Source organism: Ictidomys tridecemlineatus, chromosome 5, assembly GCF_052094955.1.
Source record: "Ictidomys tridecemlineatus isolate mIctTri1 chromosome 5, mIctTri1.hap1, whole genome shotgun sequence".
Taxonomy (NCBI): domain Eukaryota; kingdom Metazoa; phylum Chordata; class Mammalia; order Rodentia; family Sciuridae; genus Ictidomys; species Ictidomys tridecemlineatus.
In genome coordinates, this window is record NC_135481.1 from 147504308 (window position 1) to 147530585 (window position 26278).

The following is a 26278-nucleotide window of genomic DNA, read 5'->3' on the forward strand; positions in this document are numbered from 1 at the left end:
GAAGGAACTCAAGATGAAAGAGAATACATATTGTGTGATTCTATTTATATAAATTTTGAGAAAATTTAAAGCAATGGATAGTGATTAAAAGCCAATCAGTGATGTCCTTGAACTAGGAAAGGGGGTGGTGGTGTGAAAGGGGAGTGGAGCAAGGAGGGGAAATACGGGAAGGGAGAAAGAAGGAACATCACTCCTTGTGATGTTGGATATGTTCTCAAGATAGTTTCATGGGTGAACACATACCTCAAAACTTATCAAATTGTATACATTTGTTTGCCAAATAATAAAGCTGTTAAAAATATGCATAGGTCAGAGATGCCTCCTCATTCCCCCTCTCCTGCCCAGATATGTCAAACTGCAATTCTACTATTTACCACAGAAAACATTTTGAAATTTTATGCTTTTATCATTTCCTTATTTATTAACAACTAAAAGCAATATACCAGGCTAAAACACTATATGGAAAACAGTAATCCCAAGAAATGTAAGATCCAGCAGGCAAATAGATTAGGTACACATGAGCATGATACTAGCTGGTACAGACACTGGAAGAGGGAGTAGTGGTTAAGACTTCAGAAACAGGAATCATTGCTGCTGTGATGGTTCGGCTTGTTTGAAAAGATTTCAGAGCAAGGACAGAGAAGAAAAATCATCCCAAGTAAAGTGAATAATTAGTAAGAGTTTGGAAGTGTTAAAGTGAAATCAATATATGACTAACTGCTGATAAACTATAAGGTGGGGCATGGGAAAGAACATCATTTGCCACAGCACAGGAGAGCCACAAGATATTTCACAAAGAGTGGTCATTGACAAAGGGGATCTAATGAGTTGGTAAACCCAAATATTGGCTCCACAAAAGAAGGATTTCATGATCAAATAAATGGGTACCAACAATTTATCTTCTCAAAACTTTTACTATGGTACAATGACAAGTATCCCAGAGAAAAGATATAGAAGCATTTTCCAAATTTTTGACCATGAAAATCATCTTTTTTCTGAAGTATTGATTAAATTTTATGAAATTAGCATTTTTTTGAACATTGTTTGGGAACCCTTAAGATAAGGGAGAAGTGGAAATTGTGATTTCAGGTTAAGAAGGCATTGATTTCAGGCCAACCATTTGATTGAATTTAATGTGCAGGAAGGGGAGAGCAACTGAAAGTTTTCCCCAGGAAAAGGAAATGAAAATGTTCCATGATATTGATCTGTAAATACTGGAGAAATATAATAATCAAACTATGAGAGGCCACATGGACACTGATTTTCAATATTCTAGTACCGTCCTGATGACTTTTTCTGTGTCTGTAGTCTGCCTGCACTTATTATTGTTAACTTTTCTTTCAACCCAGATACTTTATTAAAAATGTAAATGCTTACTTCAGACTCATTCTAACAATGAATGAATGGTATTATGGGTTCGATATGCTAGCTACATTTTCCCCTAATGCACATTAAAATACAAACATAGTATTAATATTTTAAAAAGTGTGTCTGTGTTCTACCTAACATCACAATTGCAATCATTGCAGACCCTGGGAAATTATAAATCTGAGCAATGTTGCACAACCATTTTTAACCATGACCTATCAACCAGGATTTCATCAAGTTTTATTTTCTGCAATTTATATGCTGATTACATACGCATTGTCCTTAATAATAAATTTATAATATTTCATATGTGTCTGAAAGTTCTCCCAAGAAATTATCATATATCTTCAATAAATGTATATATGGTGGAATGGTCATTCCCTGGCTTCCAGTTGAATATTACTGTGATTATACAGAATAAAATTAGTTCCACAGCAGCAGCGGGAAAAGAAGAGAGAGAAGTGATGAGGGGAATTACTGAAAGGAATAATCATCATAACTTGAGAATGGATCATAGCTTGGATGTTCGAGAACTGCTTGGATGTATAACTTAAAGGAGGATAGTCAAGAATAACTATGACATTTTCATTTTGTGTCTTGAAAACAGGGGTTGGTAGACTTTGGCCCTGGGCCAAATTTGGCCCAGTTTTCATAAATAAAATTTTACTGGAATGTAGCCACATTAGTTTCCTTACATATTGCTTATGGCTGCTTTTGCACTATAATAGCAGAGGTGAGTAGTGACTGAAACCCTCTGGCCATTGAAACCCCAAATACTCACTGTCTCGTCCTTTACAGAAAAAAAGTTCACAATCCCTAAAAACCCTGATGCCACAAAGAAAAGTAGTAACATAAAGGTGGATGGTCATTTGGATAAGACAACCAACTAATTTTCAACCAGACTGAAGCTGAGGTTGTAGGAGAAAACTCACATGAAAATATCAAACTTGGAAGTTAAAAACACATCACTAGTTATGAATGACATTTTTTAAAGACAACAATTTTCTTTTCCTTTTTAAAAATGAATAACTTATTCCATACTTTCTTCCAAATGGGATTTGAGATTAGATAGAGATAAATATTGAAATAGACTGGATATAGTCACCAGAGTAGTGTACAGACTCCTTCAGAATACCCAACAGAGCTGTACATTTGCATCAGAAAAGATGTCCACTAATTAGGGAAAAAGTAGGACGTTTTCTACCCACTATAAAGCAATACAGAATGAAAAAATAAAACAGAGAGGAAGGAAGCAGCCAAAGGTCAAACTGTCAGAAAGCCACTGAGGCTGATGTAAGATCCAGGCAACTCTCTCATTCCTGGGTAGCCTTTGAAAATGTGAAAGACTAATCCTTCAGGGTTACCATCTAAGATTTGCCTAAACCTCACTGTTTAGAGATTCAGTGCTATTTCAGATCCCCAGAAGTTGGTTGACTAGAAAAAAATATTTTCTTGCCTTTTGCTTCTTCATCTACTCAACCCAGTGGCTGATAGGTTGATGACATTTTCATAGGTGTCATGATCTAGGGTCACAGCAATAGACCGGGATGAAGAATCTGAGATTCATTAATCTGTGTTGCCCAGATATCTATACTATTTGGGCAATACTAACAACTGATATTTATGCAACATATTATTCATTCCATGTTTTATCTCATGTGGCCCTTGCTATTACATAACCATGTGAGGTAAAGGGGAGACATTCCTACCCCTATAATATAAATGTGGACAATGAAGCTGAGAGAAGCTAAATTATTTACACAACATCACAGGATCATAACTATGAGTCTGTTCATTTAATGATTTAGTGATTGTCTACTACAGATTTTCTACCACAGTCTATAAAGCAGTGGGAAGAAAATGCTGTTACTTTGGGAACATAAATTTGCATTTTAAAAGTGACCATGTATTTTTATAAACAGGAAATGTAACATCTTCAGCTGAATCAACCACATTTTCTTATTTTCTATTGAGAGAGTCATACAAGAATATTTAAAATGACATATAAAATATGTCCTGCAATACTTGTTATTCTGGAATTTTGAATCTCCTGCTAAACTTTAAAATGGGGGTTTCTTGTTTGGCTTCCCCATAAAAATGCCGTTTGTCTCATGCTGCTTCAATATTACATCCTTAAAACAGAGGTTATATATAATCAGAGTGTTCATAAGCTGGATCTAACTTATATGCATTTTTTGTTTTTCTTTTTTTTTCTTTGTCAGACAGTTAAAAAAGATTAAGGCGTTATTTTAAAATTAGGAGTTTCATATAAAGATCTAGATTACTGGGTTTTGACTTCTTTTGAAAACTCAGAACTGTTAACATTGGGCCTCTGTCACTATAGGCAATAACTGGCCAGGGTGAAGGGGATGCTGTCCCTGGGGGCAATGACACTGCTTGGTTTGCCAGTTGCTACCACTGCCTACTGGCTCTTGGGCATGGAAACAGCAAAGTAGTTGCCATTTGTCATTGTGTTTGTATGTGTGTGTTTCTTATCAGGTCTCTGTATTCATCTCTCTTTCAAAGTAAAAGGCAAAATAGAGGGATGTGATTTTTTTTGCCCATGCTACTCATTTCCTGAATTTCATATCATCTACAGCATTATTGATTATTAGACACTGGTATTTTATACTCCATTTATGACTTGCCCCATCAATTGCAATGTCCACTCTAATTTTAGAGATGTTTAAATGCCAAAGCAAATGTGTATCTCCGAATTAATGAATGGAGGGATGTTACCTGTCTGGCTTCTGGAAAGATTTGAATCAGTGTGACCTTGCCTTAAAAATGTGTCTGTTTTAATGTTTGTTACTATGTATGTTATCACATAGTAGCACTTCTAGCATAAGACATTCACTTACTTTGAGCTACATGCCTATCATCGGCCACTTTCCTTTTCTTTGTAATAGCCATAGCTGGGGCTTAAAATTTTGTTAGAAATCAGCTCAGGCCCCACACACTTCTCTCTCCCTGCCAGCTTCAGGTTTGCCTTCCCAGTCTTCTCAATCTGTATCCACAACTGCCATTCAGGCTTACCCAATCTATTGATACTGCTCCTTCTGCCAGACCTGTCCAGTAGAATACTGAAGCACATGATCAGCCCCAGATTTATGTGGGAGGAAGAAGAGGTGGAAAGTGGGGTCTTACTTAGTCTTCCATTTCCAAAAGGTGATGTTTAAAATATATAATAATTGAAAAAACAGAGGAATCAATTAATCTGTATAGGTAGAATCTATGTTGGAGCTGTGTTCTGAAGGTCCCCTGCTGTTCCAGGTGTTAACTTTTGGGTGCTGACTTGTGGGGATATATAAGAAGGTTGAGGGCGGGGCAAGGGCCCTCAGGGTAAGTGGCTCTCAGGAAATAATAACCATTATGAATGTATGAGACTATGAATTAAAAACTAACCTGGTCTTTATGTCCGTGGAATTATTTGGGAAAACATTCTAGAAAGATATGAAATACTGAAACTAACAAAGAAACAGAAAATCTAAACAGATCTATACAAGCAAAAATAATAATAATTAAAAATGATTATAAAAAGTTAAGCCTAGGTCCAGGTGTCTCAGTGGTGAATTGTACCAAACCATTAAAGAAGAAACAAAAGGTATCTTTTACAAACTGTCCAAAAATACAGGAGAGATTTTCCAACTCATTCCACAAAGTTAGTATTATCCTAATACATCATAAGAAATATATATCATAAGGAAACAGCAAACTAATATTTTTCATTAATATAGACACAAAAATCCACCAAAAATATTGACAGTACAAATCTAGGAACATATAAAAAAGGACTATATACTATAATCAAAGAGGATTTTTTCCAAGAATGGAAAGTTGGTTTAACATGTGAATTCATTGTAATACTCTGGATTATATGAGCTTGCTTGATTGTGGAAATCATTACATAAGTAACAATTATATCAAAACATCATGTTGTACACCTTAAATATGTACAACTTTTAATTTGTCAACCATCACTCAGTAAAGCTGCGGGAAAAATCCCCAATAAAACAGTGTGGTAAGGATACAAGGTGGGCACAGAATAACCAAAAAGAGTTGAGAATCCAAAATCAAACCCTGACATATATGGTCAATTTTGTGTGTGTGTGTGTGTGGGGGGATTGGTGGATATCAAACCCAGGGCCTTACACAGCAATTTTTTTTTTAAAATAAGGGTGCCAAGATAATTCAATAGGGCAAAGAGTAGTTTTTTCAATAAATAGTGCTAGAACAACTGAATAAGTACATGTCAAAGAATGAAGCTGGCCCTCTACCTCACATAGCAAAATTAACTCCAAATGGATCAAAGACATAAAATCGAGAGCTCAAACATATTATGAACATAGAAGTAAGTCTTTATGAGCTTGGGTTAAGCAAAGGTTTTTTAGGTACAACATTAAAGGCACAAGTGATAAAAGAAAAAATAGATTAACTGGATTTTATCACAATTGAAAAGTTGTTTCTTCAAAGGATACTATTAGTAGAGGGGAAAGTCAACCTACAGATTAGGAGAAAATATTTGTAAATCATATTCCTATATCTGATAAAGGACTTTGATCCAGATTATACAAAGACTATTTACAACCCAACACTAAGAGGATAAATAGTCCAATTTAAAAATAAGCAAAAAACAAGAGAGAGAAATGAATTACAGTAGATGGGGTAGAGAGAGAAGATGGGAGGAGAGGGGAGGGGGGATAGTAGAGGATAGGAAGGGCAGCAGAATTCAACAGACATTAGTATGGCAGTATGTTAAAAAGTGGATGTGGAACCGATGTAAATCTGCAATATGTATACGGGGTAAAAATGGGAGTTCATAATCTGCTTGAATCAAATGTATGAAATATGATATGTCAAGAGCTTTGTAATGTTTTGAACAACTAATAATAAAAAAGATAAAAATAAGCAAAACATTTGAAAGACGTTTTTCAAAGAAGATATGTGGAGTGGCCAATAAGTGCATGAAAAATGCTCAATATTACAAGTCATTAGCAAGATGTAATATAATAAGATACCACTTCACTTCCACCAGAATGACCATGATAAAAAGACTGCAAGAAGTGTTGTTGAGAATCTGAGGAAACTGGAACTCTCATACTCTACTAGTAGAAATATAAAATAGTGGTGCCTCACGTTGGAAAGCAGTTGCATTATTCTTCATAAAGTTATTGGTATATGATTCACCAATTCCACTCCTAGGTATAAACCCAAGAGAACTGAAAACACATATTTACACAAAAACTTGTATACATCTTCATAGCAGCATTAGCCATAATAGCAAAATACTGAAAGCAATCCTAATATCTGTCAACTGATGAATACATAAAGAAAACATGGGTATTGGCATGTCATCAATTATTATTTGTCAATAAAAAGAAGTGAAGCAATATTACATACTACAACATGAATAAACCTCAAAAACATTATGCTAAGTGAAAGATCCCAGATATAAAATGACCATATATGTATAATCCCATTTTAATAAAATTTCCAGAGAAGGTAAATCTATAGAAAGAACAGTCTGTGATTGGGTGGGGCTGGAGATAGCAAAAGGGAATTGTCTCCAAATGGGCACAAATTATCTTTTTAGGGTAACTGAAACTTTCTAAAATTGGCACATGGCACTGATTGTACAATTATAAAAATTTTAAAAAACAATCATTGAGTTCTATCTTTAAAATAAGTGAATTTTATGGGTATAGGAATTATACATCACAAAAGTTGTTAAAAATGGCTATGAAACCACACTGTCTTATATGTAATTCTGGCTTTTACACATTTTACAACTACAAGACTTTTATAAGATAGAGCAACCCTAATAATATGGCAGAGGCCTCAACAATCTTTAGAATCAATCTTATGTTAATATCATTACTGTAAAAATAGATGGATCACTTGACATCAGTGCCTGACATCTAAATCAGCCTTAATAAATGCTTACTAATGAATTAAATCATCCTTATAGTGTGATTTTTCTCCCCAAATATCTCACCTATTTGATACCTAAAACAGTTGATTAGGGTATTTCCCCCCTAACTTAAGAAAAAAATGAAATGCCAAAATCTTCAGGGGAAATCCTGTTTATAAGTGGAGGTAGTCCAGATTGGGTATGCTAGTTAAGGTAGTGTATTAACTTTTTAATGCTGTAGATTAACTTGGTTGAGGATTGGAGATGGAAATCTCTGCTCTACAGACTCAATCAGCGACCCAGGCTGACCAAGGCTCAACTATACATCATGAGGAGTCATGACAGAATATGAGAACTATTGGAAATTATATATGGGCTTTTTGGTGCCACTGCCCAGAAATGGTCTTTGATTTATCTTGTTTTCCCAATATTGAGCATGGTGTCTGGTATATCACAGCAGCTCACTGAGTGGGTGTTGTTGTTTGTGTGTGTATGTGTGTGTGTGAGTGTGTGTGTGTGTGTGTGTGTGTGTGTATATACACACATATATATGTGTATAAGCAGCTCACTGAGTGGGTGTTGTTGTGTATGTGTGTGTGTGTGTGTGTGTATATATACACATATATGTGTATATATACATATATATGTGTGTGTGTGTGTGTGTGTATATATATATACATATATATATATATGTATATATATATATATATATATATATATTGTAGTTAGATACAATACCTTTATTTATTTATTTTTCTGTGGTGCTGCGGATTGAACCCAGGGCCTCGAAAGTGCTAGGGGAGCACTCTACTGCTGAGCCACAACCCCAGCCAACTGAGTGGGTGCTTTGTCTGAATCACAATGCCTCCTATGGTGATCTTCAAGTCATAAGGTTTTGCTGGTACAAGTTCCTTCTTAAGCAGAATCAAGGAAACACAATTAAAAGACAGATATGCTGGTATATCCTGACTACTCAGGAGGTTTAGGCAGGAGGATTTCAAGTCTGAGACCAGCCTGGACAATTTAGCAAGACATGTTTCAAAATAAAAAGTACTGGGGATGTAGCAGTAGAGTACTTGCCTAACATGCAAAACGCCCTTGGTTTGATTCTCAGTACTGCAAAACTGAACAAACCACAAGTAAATTCTGTGAGGTAAGAAGAAAGAATACATTCCATGTTAACAAATGTGTGTTTATATTCCATGTGAACAAAGATCACCTTTACTGTCCTAATTAGACCACAACCACCATACACATGATAAGTTTCTTGTAGTGCTAAACTAGAAAAAGACTCAATGCTTTTCAGGATTACAAAGAAATGTAATAACACAGGGAAGATAATTGAATAAAATGCCTTAAGAAGTTTAGTAACCATTTTGTATATCGATACTTGTATCACTGAGCCCTCTGGCCTTTGGTATCTGCCCCTAAACCACCTTAAATTGCACTGACAGTTTTATCATGTTCCAATATTCTTTTCATAAGGTATCCCTCCCATTAAAAAATCCAAGACCAAACTCCTTAATCCTGGCAATTCTCGCTCTTTGTGTAACTTCTTGTGCTTTTCAAAAAATCATTATTTTAATCAAGCTTTCCAAATCACACTTATTCTCCAGTCAACCTACTCTTTCTTAAGCTATGTGTATTTGCTGACTTATCACCTATTACATGAAATGCCACTTTTTTTTTTTTAATCTTCTGAAAATTTGCCAGTTACTTGAATTGGTACCATATTGTGAAGCTCTCCCTAAATAATTCTGCTCATGTTGATCTAAGATCCTGAAGCACCTGTGATTTACAACAGTCATTTGGGCATTGAGAACGGTCCAGAACATTATTAAATGTTCTGAGGCTCATTTTTTCTACAGTTTTGGTATGAGCTTCTGGAGGATTTTTGTGTAAAAGCAAAAATCCATCAGTTATCATGAATCAACCCAAATAATGAGACATTGATAATATTGGAATAATCACAGACATACAAAATAGATTAACAATAGAAAAAACAATTTTTTAAAAATATCAATGTTTGTTTCTTAGTTTTCTTTTTTTAATAAACAGAAATATTGTGGTTTCAAGTACATTAATTTAACATCTCGTTCATCTTGTGTTTTATTATTTTATATTCGCTAATATGGACAAATAGTGGTCAATTAATATTTTTTGTTTATCAATATCTTCTTGAACTTTTATATTTTGGTTTTAATAAAAAATATCATTTCTGAAAATATGAATGCCAGATTTCTGTTTTGGAAATTTGTCCTGCATGAACTACCTTGACCATAGGCAGATGTGCCTGGATTTCACAGTTTATAAATATATGCAAAATTTGGGTCCAAAGCCAACTGTAATTTTCTATTAAAACTTTTAATAGATGGATTTGTCTATTACACCAGCTATACAAACACAAATAGCTATTTCACTTGAAAATTACAATATTATTGTCAACCCATATTTAAGCTAAAATAACAACAGAGCACAGTTTCTTAAAGTAGAAAATAATCTATAATTAATTTTATCTTGGTTGCTTTACCTTTCAAACCCCCACTGATAATCTGGGGAAAATACTTTCCAACTTCTTCCTAAAGACAAACACCCTCTGCAGACTCTTCATCCTGCCTCCCTTACGTGCTGCCTGTATTTTCTCTGTTTTTCCTTTAATACTTCTTTAAAACATTGAAAAACCAGAAAATTCTCTTCAACTCTCAAATCTCCAGTTACATGTCGTAAAACCCTTTGTCAGTTTACCCAGTCAGATGAACAGAATCTCCGTTTCTTTTTCAAGCAAATCACAGTTGTCTTGATAGCCTGATTTGCCAGTTTGGTTACGCTGTCTCCGTTTGGGATTCTTTGTAGAGATTACCACAAAAAGTCTAAAGTAGGGCAATTCTAGACAAAATTGGAACAGGCTTTCGCCCCGTAAAGCAACCCAGTACCTCACAAAACTTCAGGCAGAAGAATGAATGATAGAGCTTTCACCAATAGGGAGTGGAGAGGAGCATTTTGTCGAAGTTTGTAACCCAATCCTTGGAAGCCAGAGGTGGGAATTTTAAAATGGGTTTGTCTTTTCCTTGGAATTTTCTTAAAGTGGTATTGCTGCCTGTTGATGTTAAATTTTGTTGAAGACTGTAGAATCACTAGTTTAAATTAAAGGGTTCTCCCCCTTTAAGTAAGTAAAAAAATATGTAAATTGACCCTCTACAAATTGAGAGATCTAAAGAATGGTCATAAGATACACTAATATCACATACTGACCTGGTCACTTTTGTGTCAGTTTGGGAAGGGGGTAAATGTTATTTTAACATGATTCATTTTTCATGATCAAATATAAGATGTTCGATTAATGTACCCCAAAACACAGTATTTCTTTTTTAAAAAAAGAAAACTAAGAAACTAACACTGATTTTTTAAAAAAATTGTTTTTCTATTATTCCTCTATTTTGCATGTGTGATTATTCCAGTATTAGCAACAAGTGTCATTATTTGGGTTGATTCTTAATAACCGATAGATGTTTGCTTTTATACACTCTAGGCTTCCTCATTTTAAGTCCAGCAAAAAGTTTCTGAGGTATTATGAAACTCCATAAAAGGTTTTAGGAATACAGGTTATGTATGTACATGTCACATCAGTAACTCCGGAAGACCAGATTTAATAAATAATTGATAACCATCTGATTGTAATTCATACCTTATTTTGGAACCAGTGTTATTTAGTATAACTCTCCTTTCTAGATAATTCATCTCTAAAAGTAATTAGCCAACATAAAACTAGTTCACTATAAAATTTAACGTTGACAATAAGCCTTTAGCAGGTTATCAGACCAAGCTTTTCAAAGGACAAATAATAAGTTCTAGAAGATTTTTTTTTTAAAGAAGGAAAGGTGCTATAGTTATGAACACAATATTTTTAAAAGTTTTTAATGTTCCCGAACAATGCACGTATTGAAAGACAAACAACAAAAAACCCCAAAGCCCTCTTCTTTTGATGTCTTCGTTGACAGGAATTTTTCTCTTTAAGAAATATTTTTTGACATCCTACTTAGCCATGCTAGTAACTGTCATAATGCCTAAATTATTATTGTGCTTTTTGGCAACTGTTTCTCAAAATAGACCTTGAGTGTTTAAGTGCAGACTACTTCCTCATCTTCGGAACCTATCAGCGAGCTCTTTAACCCAGGGCTTGGGCTCACTGTTCACTGACGAACCCTGCATGACATGAATCTATCAGTCTCAGTTTTAAACCCATTAGACTGGTATAATAACAGTACCTGTGTCATGGGATTGCTGTTTAGACTTAAATGAGATAATCTGTGCACGGCTCTTAGAATGCCCCAAGGTACACAACAAGCGCTCCACGTCGCGGGTTTTGTCATCCCTCAACCTATGGATTGAATAACCAGTCCGAGCGCCTGAATGAATGTACAAACAAAAGAACAGGTCAACGACCAGCGGTTCCTGACGTTGGCGTTGGCTAAATTACTCTTTCAAGATAACTAAACAAAGAGTCGCTCTCTCCCATCCCCACGCGGGAGCCGGAAGCAAAAGCAGAGCCCCTGGCGGGACCAAGGGGAAGGAAGCAGTGCTCTCCGCCAATAGGAACATCGCTGGGAAAACGAGCCTATCGTCTCACTTATCGTGAAAACGCGAGAACTGAGACGAATTATCGCGAGGTCCTGTTCTCCTTTCCTCGGCTCCCTCTTCCCCAACTCCCAGTAGTGCGGGTTCCGCCCCGCCCCCGGGGCCCGCCGGCGCTGGCCATCCCGCCCAGCCCCTCCCCGCCCCGCCCCATCCGCCGTCCCTAGGCTTGCTGTCCAGCTCCGCCCGCGCTCGGGAGCGCTGGCTGTGCCGGCGCCGAGGTGAGTGCAGCTGTCCACCCTGTCCGGAGGTTCAAGTGTCAAGGTCCCTTGGCCGAGTCCCCGGTGGTCGGGACGCTCCATACCTGACCCGGCAAAAACGCCTGGCTGCAGCGAGTGGGACTGTGGACTGCCCCGGGCCTTGGGTCACCGAGGCTGCGGGTCCTTCTCGCACTCCGTGGCCAGGGGATCGGACAGTCCGCCTAACACTGGTCTGTGAAACCCCTGCCACTATGCTAGCTGCTGCCTAACTGTAACTATCTTAGTGCTTAATTGGGGCAAAACAGCATGTGTTTTGCATGAGACTAATGTTAGCATTTCTTAGTACTAAGAAAATAATCTTCTATAAATGCTTGATACACAGTTTATAATTCCCTAATCTCCAGTGCTAGGATATCGGAATGGGTATTCTACCGTGTAGAATAGGTATGGCGAAGTCAGCCTAAGGGACTCCTTTCCTGCTTAAAATGTGTGGGATTCTCTTAAAATGGGAGGGTTTTTTGTTTGTTTTTTTAATAATAAGATTGGTGCTCATCTGTCAAAACTCAGGTGGAGGTGCAGCTGTATATAGTTAATGCTAAATACACCATTTGCTTTAACTATAGGCAAGAGATAGTGTAGTAAAATAGAAAGAAAATTATGCTGTTATAGGCTCTGTTGCCAATGAATGCATATTGGAAAACCATGAGCACTGTTGACAGCTTTCAGATTGCATTTGTATAGACTATCTGCCAGTCTATCTTCGATGCAAAATAAAATGCATTTTCTCAGGATGTAATGATGGTTTTGAGGTAACCAATTACAGCCAGAGCATTCAGAAGGAAAACCATCTGGTTAATTCTCTTATTGAATTTTCTATCAGTGAGCGTGGATGTATTTTGCTTTATGAAGCAAATACTTCATTTATATAAGTTTTGCTTACCACATAAATGATAGAAGAAGCACTAGTTACACTGAAGTGCATGAAAGGATGCCTTGTATGATGCTGCACAGACTTTGCAGTTTGCAGTTAGGCCACCTGCTTTGAAATTCTGGCAGGTTACTTTCTGAGAAACTCTGTTCTTATCTAGAAAATGGGCTAAGCAATGTTGCAATGCATGGTTGTGAGGATTAGAGATCCTTATGGCATGCAGCAAGTTTATACAAACTATAAATGGTTTTGAGATGGGTAGATGAGAAATCAGCCTTCCAGTATTATTCCAAATATTCTAATTTCATCCACTCAATAACTGTTTGAAGGCTTGCTTTTAGATACTGTGCTAGTTGTGCAGGCATGAAGAAGCAGCAAAATCTCTGCCTTCTGCGTTTTACAGGCTCTTGGTAGATTAAGAGTAAACAGGTGCACCAGTAAATATATAGATTACAAATTGCACAGAATCCAATGAAGAAAAACAGCTGGGTTGCTTGAAACGAATACCAGGGGAATACTTTAACTTGAAATAGGGAATTGGTTTTTATGTTGAAACTTGGAGGTTGATGGGGAAGTGCTTTCCAGACTTAGAGGATAGCAGAACAACAAGAACTCAAAGGAATTTTGTAGTTCCAGGAATTTGGGAAGCCAGGGAGATTGCCACAAATGAGGCTAGAGAAGTGTGTTGGGTCCAATGGCAAAAAGCCCTGAAGACCTGGTAAGAGGGTGATTTTCTAAGTAAGAAACTTCTGAAGGGTTTATTTAGTAAGATGTGTGCTTGAGAGAGAATGAGAAGCAGTTGGGTTTGCATCTTCAAAGTCTCACTACTATGATTAATGTGTTGGAAATGATTGAAGTGGACTCAGACCAGTAATAAGAGTTGACTCAATGAGGATATGACAATGTCTATGATTCTGGCAGATGGAGAGATGTAGATGGATTTGAAATATATTTTAGAAATGGAAACCATCAGCCTTATGATAGTGCAGAGATGTGGGGGAATAGGAGGACGGACTCATTTATAATGCCAGCTTTCTGGAATGGGCTGCTGCATGGATAGGATTATGCTTTCTCCCCATTTACTAAGAGGGAAAAGACTTGGGAGGTTCAGACTGGTGGTGAAAATCTAAAACTCTCTAGAATGGCAATATGTAAATCAATGGAAATGTAATTGATGTAACTGATGTGATTCAGCAATCTGTATACGGGGTAAAAATGGGAGTTCATAACCCTTTTGAATCAAACCGTGAAATATGATATATCAAGAAAGATGTAATGTTTTGAACGACCAACAATAAAAAAAAATCTGAAACTCTCTGTGACTATATTAAGTTGTGATGCTTGTGAGATATCTTAAATGTTTTCAGTTTACTTCAGGGAATAATTACCTAGAAAGTTTCATTTTCCACAGTCTTTGATATTGTTATCTAGTTCCCCTAGCTTTATAGAGAATTAAGATATCTTAAGATTGAGGGTCTTGCACAAAATCACAAAATATCTCATAAAGTAGGTAAGTGAGTAGGTGGAACAAATATGGGGAAATATTGGATTATTATATTGCATTGGGAATGTTATTGAGAATTTCATATTCTTTGCTCTGGCAAGGGTTGTCCTGTTAGCTGGGAATTAAATTTTGGGAATGATAGAAAATAATATGAAACTTGCAAAACTCTGCTTATTGAAAGCTTTGGCATTAATTCCTGGTGAAAAGTGAAAGGTGGTTTTAAGTTTGTTTTCTAGTAGGTAGTTTGGGAAAGGTGCCAGAAAAACAGAGTAGAATCTTTGAACAAAACTCAGCTTCTTTATATAAGATACAAAGGAAATGTTTAAGCATTTCTTTTGTATCTTGAGGAACCTTATGAATCAGTGTAAAGAGCCCAAGTTTTGAAATTCACTGAACCTGATCTTCATCTCTTGTAAACTGTTCCCTTGGACAAATTCAGGAAGCCCTCAATTTGTTTCATCTTGTATTCAGTGATGGTAAAGTTTGTTTCAGCCATTGGATATGATGTCAAATGTTACTTTTCTTCCTGTCCTTGTCAATTTTGTAACCAGAAGAAAATTTAATTTAATTTAATTTGTCCTGGAGCCTTTAAAGCAACACATTAATATATTAGTCAACTGAGGCCCAAAAAAGATTATAATAGAATAATACAGTGCTACTGTGTCCTTTTGCAGTGTTTCTTCTTTCATTGAAAAGATGTAAAGTAATCAAACTGGGCACTGGCACTGGAGGTGTTGCTTAATGATATAACGCTTGCCTAACATGCTTGAGGCTGGACTTCAAACAATAAATAAATAAAATTAATAAAACTTTGTGACCCTGAACGTGTTTTTTTGCTACTTCAGATAATCTGCAAAGCAAAAACAAACACAATCCAAAACAAAACCAGAATAAAGAGATAAAAGAAAGGAAAGTTAGGATACAGGAAAACATTCAGATACTGGAAGTAAAGAAAACAATGGTTAATGATCTATTAACATATGTGCTAATATTTTGACATATCTTAAAATAAATTCAAAATGAGATAGTTCAAGATGAATATGAGGTTAAACTGATCTATGTTCTCTTAGACAAATATTCCTACCGCAAATCCAAAAAATGTTTTTTTTCATTAGGACCATTTCTGATAAATAGTGTTGTTTAATCAGAATATTTTATTATTTTTCATTTTAATCTCCTAAATTTCAGTTGTTACATAAGAAAATATAGGATAGAATGTATAATTCATCTTGTTAATGTGTGTACACATGTAGCTTTGTAAGTGAACAGGTTTATATGGTGATGCTTATAAAAACATCTTTTTTGTTGATGATGCTGGGCATGGAACTCAGGTCCTCGCACACATACTAGGCAAGCACTGTACCACAGTTTATACCTCCAGTCTTAGTAAGAGTCTTATAATGATTAAACCTTTTTGTTCTCTTTATAGAAATTGACCAATTTTGACAACATGTAGTGCTGCATTGTGCCTGATGGGATATGATCAATCATGGCATCCGAACTTTGTAAGACGATCACTGTGGCAAGGCTTGAAAAGCACAAGAATTTGTTCTTAAATTATAGGAATCTGCACCATTTTCCATTGGAGTTACTGAAAGATGAAGGACTGCAGTACTTGGAGAGACTCTATATGAAAAGGAACTCCCTTACCACCTTGGTATAGTATTATATTGCATTAAAAATATCATTTACAAATGTGGCCCTGACAGGGACATATTTTGTATATCCTAAGATATTCAGATCAGGATGAATATCCCCTCTTGCAGGTAATACACAAATGAGGGGTTATCGTTAGCTGTGAAATTATTATCCAAGTCACTGCAATTGTGAGGTTGCAGGAGGAATTGTGTAGGAAAGCAAAATATTCACTAAAATACCGTTTTGAAAGTTAGTGCCCACTCCAAAACCTCACTTCAGTTAGCATGTGCATCTATCTTGACTTTTGTTTTCTTTGTATGTTCAGTTTCCTATGAGTTTTAGATATTGAGTGCATAGCAGACAATTTAAAAAGGAAACAAGAGAAAGACCAAAGAGGATAATTGAGTTATAGGCATTAAGAAGGGAATGATTTGAAGATGAAAACATTAAGTGAAACATTTAGAAAGATTAATGAAGCTTCAAGTGTTAAAAACAAAACCCAAAAAACCCTCCTTTATAATGGCCATATGAAAATCAAAATGATTTTGAATTGGATTATCATATAATTTGTTGGAAAAAATTTTGCCACATAAGCAACATTTGATTCACACTTTATGTTCTAATAATAAGAATATAATTTTGTTATAAATTCTATTTCATACAAGAAACTATTTTAAAAAATTTCAAAACAATGTCCTAATCAGGCTTTTATTTCCATTGCATTATAAATTTGATCTCCATTTTAAATGAATTTACTTTATATGTACTTTTCTGGCTATCAACTAGAGTCTTTACTTACTTACCCTAACTTGAGTTTTTTATTTGAATTCTCATTTTTACTCATTTTAGATGATTTATGACATATTATTGTTTCTTTCATGAATTGACCCTTTAAAAATTCCTTTCTACATAATGGGCTTTTGTAAATATCTAAAAAATACTTGGTATTGCTTTCACATAAATGGCATGTGTTCCTAGAAAAATTTCATTTAATCTGTGCAAAATACCTATAGTAGGTAGAGAGCACTATAAAGTTTATCTTTGTACCTGGAAGTAAATGGATATTATATTTTATTTTTAGCGTTTGGCACATATTGGTACATATGTTGAATGCCTCGTTAGATTTTTAAAATTAGATGTTTCAGTGTTTAAACTTGGAAAGTCTATATACAGTTACATGAATCATTTTTGCAAAATCATCATTGCATAATATGAAGCCATATTTACCTAGAAGTTTTTAGCCCTTTGAGGAAGAACTAGTGTAAAAAATATTTTTTCAAGGATGATAGCCCAGATTTTCCCATGTTTGTTACTTATGTACAAAAAAATAGTTCATGAGTGGATTACGTCTTCCCTGTCGGTTATAGTCCAATGGAGTAGACTTTCTTCAAATAAATTAACCTTTGCTTATAAAATTTAAAGTAAACTTTTGGTCTTGTGATAGTTTCTCATCTGAAATTTCCTATTTGGAAAATATCAAGTATCTACAGTACAGTTCAAGTATATCTGCATAATGCCTCATAGCATACATTTTCAAATTAATGTTCTGCTACCTTTTTAATCATCAAAGGTTAAATTGTTGCATGCTTATAATGCAAGGTGATATACTTTAATTACTTCCTCTTAGTAATTTAAACATGTGATTCATGTGTATCAAAGACCTTTTTAAAGTATAAAGTGCTATACAGATATCAGGGGAGGGTGGGAATCATAGCAGTGATCCCAAACCATCCCATTCCCTATATTTAATACAGTTTACTGTGCAGTCTTTGAGAACAAATGAAATAATACTTGACCCAGAGTGCTCAAACCTAGTGAATCAGGGTTTTTAGGCTGTTTGTTGGTCTTAAGAGAAAACAGGTCCTATGGGAGACTTTGTGGAATTTGACTTACAATTGTACCATGTCCAAAAGGAGAGGGCATAATTGAACATATATAGTATCTCAAACACATTTTGGCTTAATTGGTCTTTTATTATTTATTTTTAACAGGCCTAGGAACCTGTCATTCATTTCCATTTTCATGTTGTTTTATTGTTTCATGTTAAAGTTGTCTCATTGTGTTAAATAGCTCTTCCTCAACATTCTCCTTCTGTTCTGTTCTCCGCTTCTCAAGTGAAGCCACTTGTTGGGAAGAGAAGTAGGCAACATTATACAACTGCTGTCCTTCTTCCTCTGCCCTTCAAGGCGCTTGATCTAGCACAGTGGCTCATATTTGTAGGATGACCATATATGTCAGATGTTCAGAACTTGGCAAGTGCCCATATTTAGAACTGAAATACAGGAAAAAGCCTTTTTGTACACTTAAAATAATGAACTTTTTCATTTTTTAATCACAGAAGTGATACCTTCCCTTATGTCAAACCACATAGAGGAATATACAGTGTGTCTTATAAATAAGAAAAAAATTATTATTCAAAGATCTGGAGGCTGAAAGTCCAGGAATAAGACTCCATAGATGGTGCCTTCTTGCTGAGTCCTCGCCTGGTGGGAGGAGCAAGAAGGTCTCTCTTGGGCCTCTTTTGTAAGAGCACTGAGCTCATTATTGAGGGCTCTGCTCTCATGACCTAATCATCTCCCAAAGGCCCCTTATAACATCAACACCTTGGGGAAAAGGATTTCAGCAACAACTTTGGACTAGGCATAGACATTCAGGCCATGGCATCTTCCACCCTACTCACTTGTGTTTATTTAACTATATATTCTGTATTTATGTATATTTTTCCCTTTATTAATAAAAATAGAATATTACTACATGTATTTCTCTGCAAATTTCTATTTTCACTTCATTATTCCACTAACCTCTAGACTAGTAGAGATACATTTACCCTTGTACATATGTGCATACCTAAATTTAGGATAGTCTTGAAGGATTGTTGGGTCAAAAGAGACACATTTCACATTTAATAATATTTTAAAGCAATTAATATTATCACTTATTTGTATGGTTAAGAAATCTTCAGACTTTATTTTAAACACAATATGAGTTGGTTTATATAGGAAATCAGTTATGTAATAGGTAAATAAGAGGTAGTATAGGAAACATAATTTTAATTTCTAATATTTGCCTTATTTTAAATGCAGTTTGAGAATTATTAAGTCTCTCATATTTGAGATAGTTATAAGTAAGAGTAACATAGGATTTATGTTTGTCATACAAGTATTCATACATTTATGGAATGAATAACTGAATATAAAGTAGAATTACATAAACTCTACAAGAATTCTAGACTGAGAACCTTCAAGGGCAGGAACAATGTCTTGAGTTCTGCATCCCCAGTGTCTGGCCTACTGCCTAACATTTGTAGGACCCATAATTTAGTTCTTTGTAGCAGGATTGTTAGAAGATTTTAAACATATTTCATTTGCATGATACTAAAAAGTGACTTTAACAGGAGCTTAAGAGGTAGAGCATTATTCATTCATTTAACATAGACTTATTCAGTACTTCTTGTATACCCAGCACTTTTTAAGACACTGACAATAGATAAATTATGGAACAAATTCCTACTCATGGAATTTTCAAGATCATGATTTGTGGAGAGTGAAATTTTAAATTATTGTTTTGAAGTCTACATGGCATTTAGCTAGAGAAAAGTAATAGACTTGTTGCACTTTGTTTAGCAAGCATTTGGTGAAATGCTGATGGTAGAACCAAACCATCTGCTTGTATAGGGGGTGTTCTCTTGCTTTAGTCAGCTGTTTAAGGTGTGAGTAAGGGGATTTCTACATTTCATACAGGTTTAGATTTTTGCTGGGTGGATGTAATACAAGTACAGAGAAACTAAGAGGTTTAGGATATTGGCAAGAGAGTATTTAAATGATAGGAGGTGAAATCTGAACTGTTTGGGAGGCAAAGTAAGGAAGGAGTGGTGAGGAGAGAAGCCAAAGGAACCATTGATGTTAAAGATGTTCTGCATGATTGAGGATTGGAATATTGTGAGCCAGCTGAGGATTGGAATATTGTGGTTGCTTATGAGCACTTTAATCATGGAGAGTGATGATGATCTGTTGATGGTGACCAGGTCTGGTATACAAGGTGGAGGGGGCCAAGATAGAGCCAAGAGCAGTAGCTAGGGTCTTTTTAAGAGGGAGGACAATATTTGGAATATAGTTTCTAGTTTCATTTGTACATATGAATGGACCAAAAAGTTATCTTAGTTTTAATGAAAGAGGGAAGTTCAGACTTAGGGCTAAATAACAAGAGCAGCTGGATTCTCTAATTAAGCAATTATTCTATGCAACAAGAGAATTTAACTTAAAAGTTATATTCTAGTGAGATTGAAGGGAGGAGGAGGTCTGTCAATCATTTTCCTGAATTGGGCTGGGGGTTGAGGCATAGATGTTTTTTCTTTCTTGTTGACCCAAGAGAAAATGTTTCTTTATTCTCCACATCTAATTAGGGACAGGCATATGATAAAAGAATATAGGCAGTAAAAAACAAAACAAAACAAACAAACAAACAAACAAAAAACACGTGAAAGGGGCCTGGGGTTGTAGCACAGTGGTAGAGTACTTGTCTAGCATGTGGGGTGCACTTGGTTTGATCCTCAGCACCACATAAAAATAAATAAATAAAGGTTAAAATAAATAGACATTCAACTTCTATTAGAAAACTGATAAATCAGTGATCATTTTTAGCCATTGGATTGCCAAAAAGTAAAAACATTAATACCTAGTGTTAAAGATTATATTAATACCCAATCTTGGAGACCAATGATAGTCAAACACTGTTGGAGTGAAAATTGACTTGATATTTGTGTTGATTGGTGGAACCTTGTTAGTAAAATATTATATGAGTATGTGTTTGAATCAGCATTTTCACTTCCAAGAATTTACTCATCCTGCCCCCCAAAAAAACCAAACCCCATCTGTGAACAAGGATGTTCATCACAGCACTGTATATGAAGAATTGTTTTAACCTAAATGTTCATCAAAATTGGATTGTTTGAAATATGGTAGCAGCTAACATCGCTTGAGTCTTGAGTGCCATCACTTGAATGCCAGATCCTGTTTTAAGCAAGTATTATTTAATCCCTATCTTACGAATATATATAAGGCATCAAAAAAGGGTAGCATTAAACTGAGTAGTGATTATAGCTCTAAACAAGTGAAGGGTGTGAAGGTAGGAGTAAAGGTTGAAAGAAGCAGGGCCTTATTTATATTTTATAGTTAAAGGGAAAGGCCCTATTATAATGTTTGATTTATAGTCTTTTCTAGAAATACTTGTTTTTATAATTAGTAATTAAAGTAAGATGTTAGGAATATAGTACCACAAAAATTTTATGCAGCTGTCATATTTTATTAATCAAAGGGTCTAAGTGATCTAATGGTGATGGCTTACATTTATGCTACTTTGACATAAATGATGTCTTTGAGGCTGGTGGCTATGTTGAGGGTGAGAATGGTTAGGGAAGTCACATAACTTACATTCTCTTTCTCTGTTAAATTTAGTAATACAAGTTCACTGTCTCTTATCCAAAATGCTTGGAATTGGAAGAATTTTCAGATTTTTAATTTTTGGATTTTGGAATATTTTCATTTATATTTTCATATATTGAGATGTTTTTTGGGGGATGGCACCCAAGGGTAGACAAAAAACATTTATTTATGTTTCATATACATCTTATACATGTAGCTCAATGGTAATTTTATGCAATATTTTTAGTGTGCCTGCATGTTGACCGCAACCTGTCACATGAATTCAGGTATGGAATTTCACATCTGTGATGTCATGTCTGTGCTCCAAGCATTTTGGGTTTTGAAGTGTTTAGGATTTTGGATATTCAAATTAGGAGTCTGGATTAAATAAGCATTGAAACAGCTTAGCTTGAGGAGAAAACAGTTTTGCTAGGGCACCACGATTACTCTGTTCTTGAGCTAGCTGTGTATAAAAGTATTTTTTTTTTTACATTAAATATGTGGAAATAGGTAAGTATGTCAAATAGTGAATTTTCGTGGTTTCTTTGTTTCAGTGTTTGTGTAACATGTGGTATAGTTCTGGGAAGCAGTCATTACAAAAGTGTTCTGTCTTGATAATACACATGTGCCTGAAAATGAAGTTTTGTTACCAAATCTTCTTTTCCCTTTGAATTTTCAGATTTATAAGTTTTTATTCATCACTAATTGTTTGACAGTGGTTTCTTGTGAATAGTTAAAAAGTTGTAGCTAAACCTCTTACATTTCATGATTGAAAAACACTTTTTTTTTCTGGAAAATGCACATCTGACCTATAACAATTCTATTTTTGATTCATAAATTTTAAAGCTAGAAGGAGCTTTATCAATATTTGAATATTTTGAGGAAACTAAACTTAGAAGAGATTAATAGATGGGTCATCTATTTAGAACAAAAGTAATTTATCTTCATTTGTGATCCCATGAGTCTGGTTTTTATTTTAATTCTGTAGGTAATTGTTGTTGATCTATTCCTAGTCCAGCACTATGCAGCTATAATTTAACCATGTTTCTTCCCTGTGCAGCAATGAGATATTAAATGGTAAGGGAAATTTCCTCTGTGACGTTTACCTCTAGAATTTGAAATAAAAGTCTAAGTTAATGGAAATATTTTATATCTTGTATCATTCTATGCTTTCTTAGGTAAAATATAGGGAAACTGGCTTAACCTACTCTGTGATTTGTAGTTTCTTATCTGGAGTTAGGAGGGAGGACTTATAAGGAGGTGGCAAGGTAGTCCCTTATGCCACTAGACCATTTGTTTATGCACCTGAAATGTGCTAATTGCATGCAAAACTCAAAATTCATGACTCTGTGTGTATGCCCACAACTTTACATTCATTTATTTTTATTGTTTTTAGAGAGAGAGAATTTTTAATATTTATTTCTTAGTTTTCGGTGGACACAACATCTTTATTTTTATTTTTATTGTGTGTCAAAGATCGAACCCAGCGTCCCGCACATGCCAGGCGAGCACGCTACCGCTTGAGCCACATCCCCAGCCCCTTAAATTCATTTTTAAGTATTCACTATACTGTAACATGTTACCTATACACTAAAAGTGAAACCCAGTTTCTAAATATTAGGCCTATTAAATCAGCAACAAATACTATTTATATATAAGTAAGGAGCTCAAAATATCAGATGTTGAGCTTAGACACATCCCCCTTCCCCAAAAAACAAACAATTGTCATAAGCTTATAAAATTATTCAGGCTAAATGTAATTTAAGGTAGTTGATCTCACTTTATGCAAATAAGTGTTTACTATTCTTTTTGTGGGTTTTTTTTTTTTTTTTTTTTTGGTACTGGGAATTGAACTCAGGATTGACCACTGAGCCACATCCCAGCCCTGTTTTGTATTTTATTTAGAAGTTGGGTCTCACTCAGTTGCTAATGCCTCACTGTTGCCGGAGCTGCCTTTGAACTCAGGATCCTCTTGTCTCAGCCTCCTGAGCCACTGGGATTATGGTGTGTGCCATTGTGCCCAGCTTTTTGTGTATTTTTCTGTTTTGAAAGTTCCAGTTATAAAATCATGTATGTTAACTATTTTTTTTAAAAAAATTAAAAATAGCTAGATAAGGGCAAGTGATTCTCTAACCTTCAACTTTTGTTTATGATGTATTTGTGTATTTGACTTTTACTTTTAAGCAGAGATTCAAAGGTTAATATTAGCAATTTTTAATACTTGTTTTTTTTCTTTTGAGAAATTTTTGTGGCAACTAAATTTTTATCAAATTAATACACCTTCATTTTTGTAAATGTACTGTATATGTAATGCTTTACAAATTGAGCATAGAGTATGGGGGTTGCCACTCAGTGGAAGGACACTTGCCTAGAACATGTGAGGCACTGGATTCGATCCTAAGCACCACATAAAAATAAATAAATAAAGTTATGTTCATCTACTACTAAAATTTTTTTTAATTTGAGCACAGATTTTGTAAATTTTTGCAAAGTTAAAAATTATTAGACTTGAATTTTGTTTTCCATTTTTGGCATTAAAATATTTGCAGATTTAAAGATATTTAAAAGTTTTTGTTTTCTTTTTTAAAGTTTTTAATTACATTTATTTGTTCATCCTCTTTGCTTTTCATTTCAGGTATAGAGAGTAAACCCGGGGCCTATCATGTGCTAGGCAAGTGTGACCAAGTACAGTAGTCCATGCCCATAATCTCAACAACTCAGAAAGCTGAGGCAGGAGGATTGCAAATTTAAGGCCAGCCTCAGCAACCTAGTAAGACCCTTTCTCAAAATGTAGCTCACTGACAGAATGCCCCCAGGTTCAAGCCCCTATAGCAACACACACACACACACACACACACACACACACACACACACACACACACACAAAATGCTAAGCAAGTGCTGTACCATTGAGCTCCATTGCTAGGTTAATTTACATTTCTCAGGATACCAGTTTAAGTCTGTATAAATGTTAAACAATGTCTCAAAGTCTTCATTTATTTCTAAGAACATGATATAAAAATTTATTATTCATACAATTTAATAGTTATCCTTTTTTAATTTTGCATTTTAAAAATTGAGTTTAAGTGAAAAATTGGTAATGAGTATAAAGGTAAAAATCTGTACTCTTTAATATGTTACTGACCAGACTTGAGTAACTATTAAGTTAGTGGGAAGTAATAATAAAAATTCAGTTTCTCAGTCACGTCACTACATTATAAGTGCTTGATAGCCACTTGGGGCTAGTAGCTACCATTTTTGGAAAGCATAGATAGAGAATATTTCTATCATGATGGAGAAATAAAGGAAGGGAAAATGAGTAATTAATGGGGAATGAGCCAAGAGATAAAGGCATAAATGGCAAAGGACTTTGGGGAGCAAATGGTAGCTAGGACACTGGAGGGCTTTTATGCTACTGCAGAAGAAAGGTTGTGCCAATTCTCTCTGCTTGCATTAGCCTGCTAGGGTTTCTGGCTCTTTTGTTGATAGACTGCTCTGTACATACATAGAAATAAAGAGAATTACTGGAGGAGGAATGGGCAAATGTTGCTGGCAGGAAAAGAAGCCTACCACAGTTGTTTTTATGTAGATACAGGGTGTTTAACTTGTGTGGTGTACTGGCTCAGAAGCAATGACATCCAACTATTGACCCAACTAGAAAGCTCATTAAGAATATCTTGAATGAGGTGTTTTTTTTTCTTTACCAAAACTTCATTACATTGCTTTTAATTAGAAATAATTTTACTGAAGTGAAATTGGTATAACAAAATTAATCATCTTAAGTGAACCATTCAGTAGCATTTAGTACATTCACAGGTTGTGCTACCACCTTTGTCTATTTCCAAGCATTTCCATCACTTCAAAATAAAACATTTACTCATTAATTAGTTTATCTACTTTCCCCTTCTTTCCCTAACACCCACTTCAGTCCTAATAACCACCAATTTGTTCTATCTCGATAGGGATTGACCTGTTCTGGATAGTTCATATTACATGGGATCATATAACATGTGACCCTTTGTATCTGGTTTCTTTCACTCTGAAAATGTTTTCCAGATTCAGCCAAGTCATACCATATGTCAGTACAGTTCATTCATTTTTATGGTTCAGTAAGATTCCATTTTGTGGATATACCACCATTTGTTTATCCATTCATTCACTGGTGGACATTTAAATTGTTTCCATCTTTTGGCTATTGTAAATCGTGCCACTGTGAACATGAGTATACATGTTTGAGGACCTGTTTTCAATTCTTTTAGATATTTATGTAGGAGCAGAATTGTGGAGTCATATAATTATGCATTGAACCTTTTGAGGAACTGCAAAACTATTTCCTATAATGGCTGAGTCATTTTACATTACCATCACCAATGTATAAGGGTTCTGATTTCTTTACATCCTTGCCAACACTTGATATTTTCCATTTTTTTGTTATAGCTAATTTAGTAGGTATAAAGCAGTACCTACTTTATATATACTAAGCGTCACTTTATATGCTTGTTGGCCATTTGTATGTTGTGTTGTCAGCTTTCCATCATTATAACAAATACCTGAGATAATCAAATTACACAGGGAAAAGGTTTATTTTGCCCATTGTTTTAAAGATTCAAATTCATGATTGAGCAGATCTATTCCTTTTGGACCAAAAGCAGTGGTGGGGAGTACATGGTAGAACAA

General features: G+C 35.1%; 2 protein-coding genes across 15 annotated transcripts in view; one reads left to right on the plus strand and one right to left on the minus strand.

Annotated features, from left to right (window-relative positions):
- Ttc23 (tetratricopeptide repeat domain 23) overlaps window positions 1-10281 on the minus strand; it is a 94170-nt gene extending 83889 nt beyond the window's left edge. The window contains exon 1 of one of the 4 annotated variants that reach the window (XR_013439480.1): window positions 10025-10243. The gene's annotated coding sequence lies outside the window, so the exon portion shown is untranslated. Of the gene's footprint in view, window positions 1-9809 lie in introns of all 4 variants that reach the window. The other 3 variants (XM_078051245.1, XM_013356296.4, XM_013356295.4) reach the window with 3 other exon arrangements.
- Window positions 10282-11973: 1692 nt separating this feature from the next.
- Window positions 11974-26278, plus strand: part of Lrrc28 (leucine rich repeat containing 28) — a 132106-nt gene continuing 117801 nt past the window's right edge. For 5 of the 11 annotated variants that reach the window (XM_078051248.1, XM_078051246.1, XM_040274397.2 and 2 more), the window contains exons 1-2: window positions 11974-12132; window positions 15973-16200. In XM_078051248.1, coding sequence (XP_077907374.1) covers window positions 16033-16200 — 168 coding nt within the window. In that variant the 5' untranslated portion in view covers window positions 11974-12132; window positions 15973-16032. Of the gene's footprint in view, window positions 12133-12160; window positions 12342-15972; window positions 16201-26278 lie in introns of those variants that run through there. The other 6 variants (XM_078051249.1, XM_078051251.1, XM_078051250.1 and 3 more) reach the window with 4 other exon arrangements.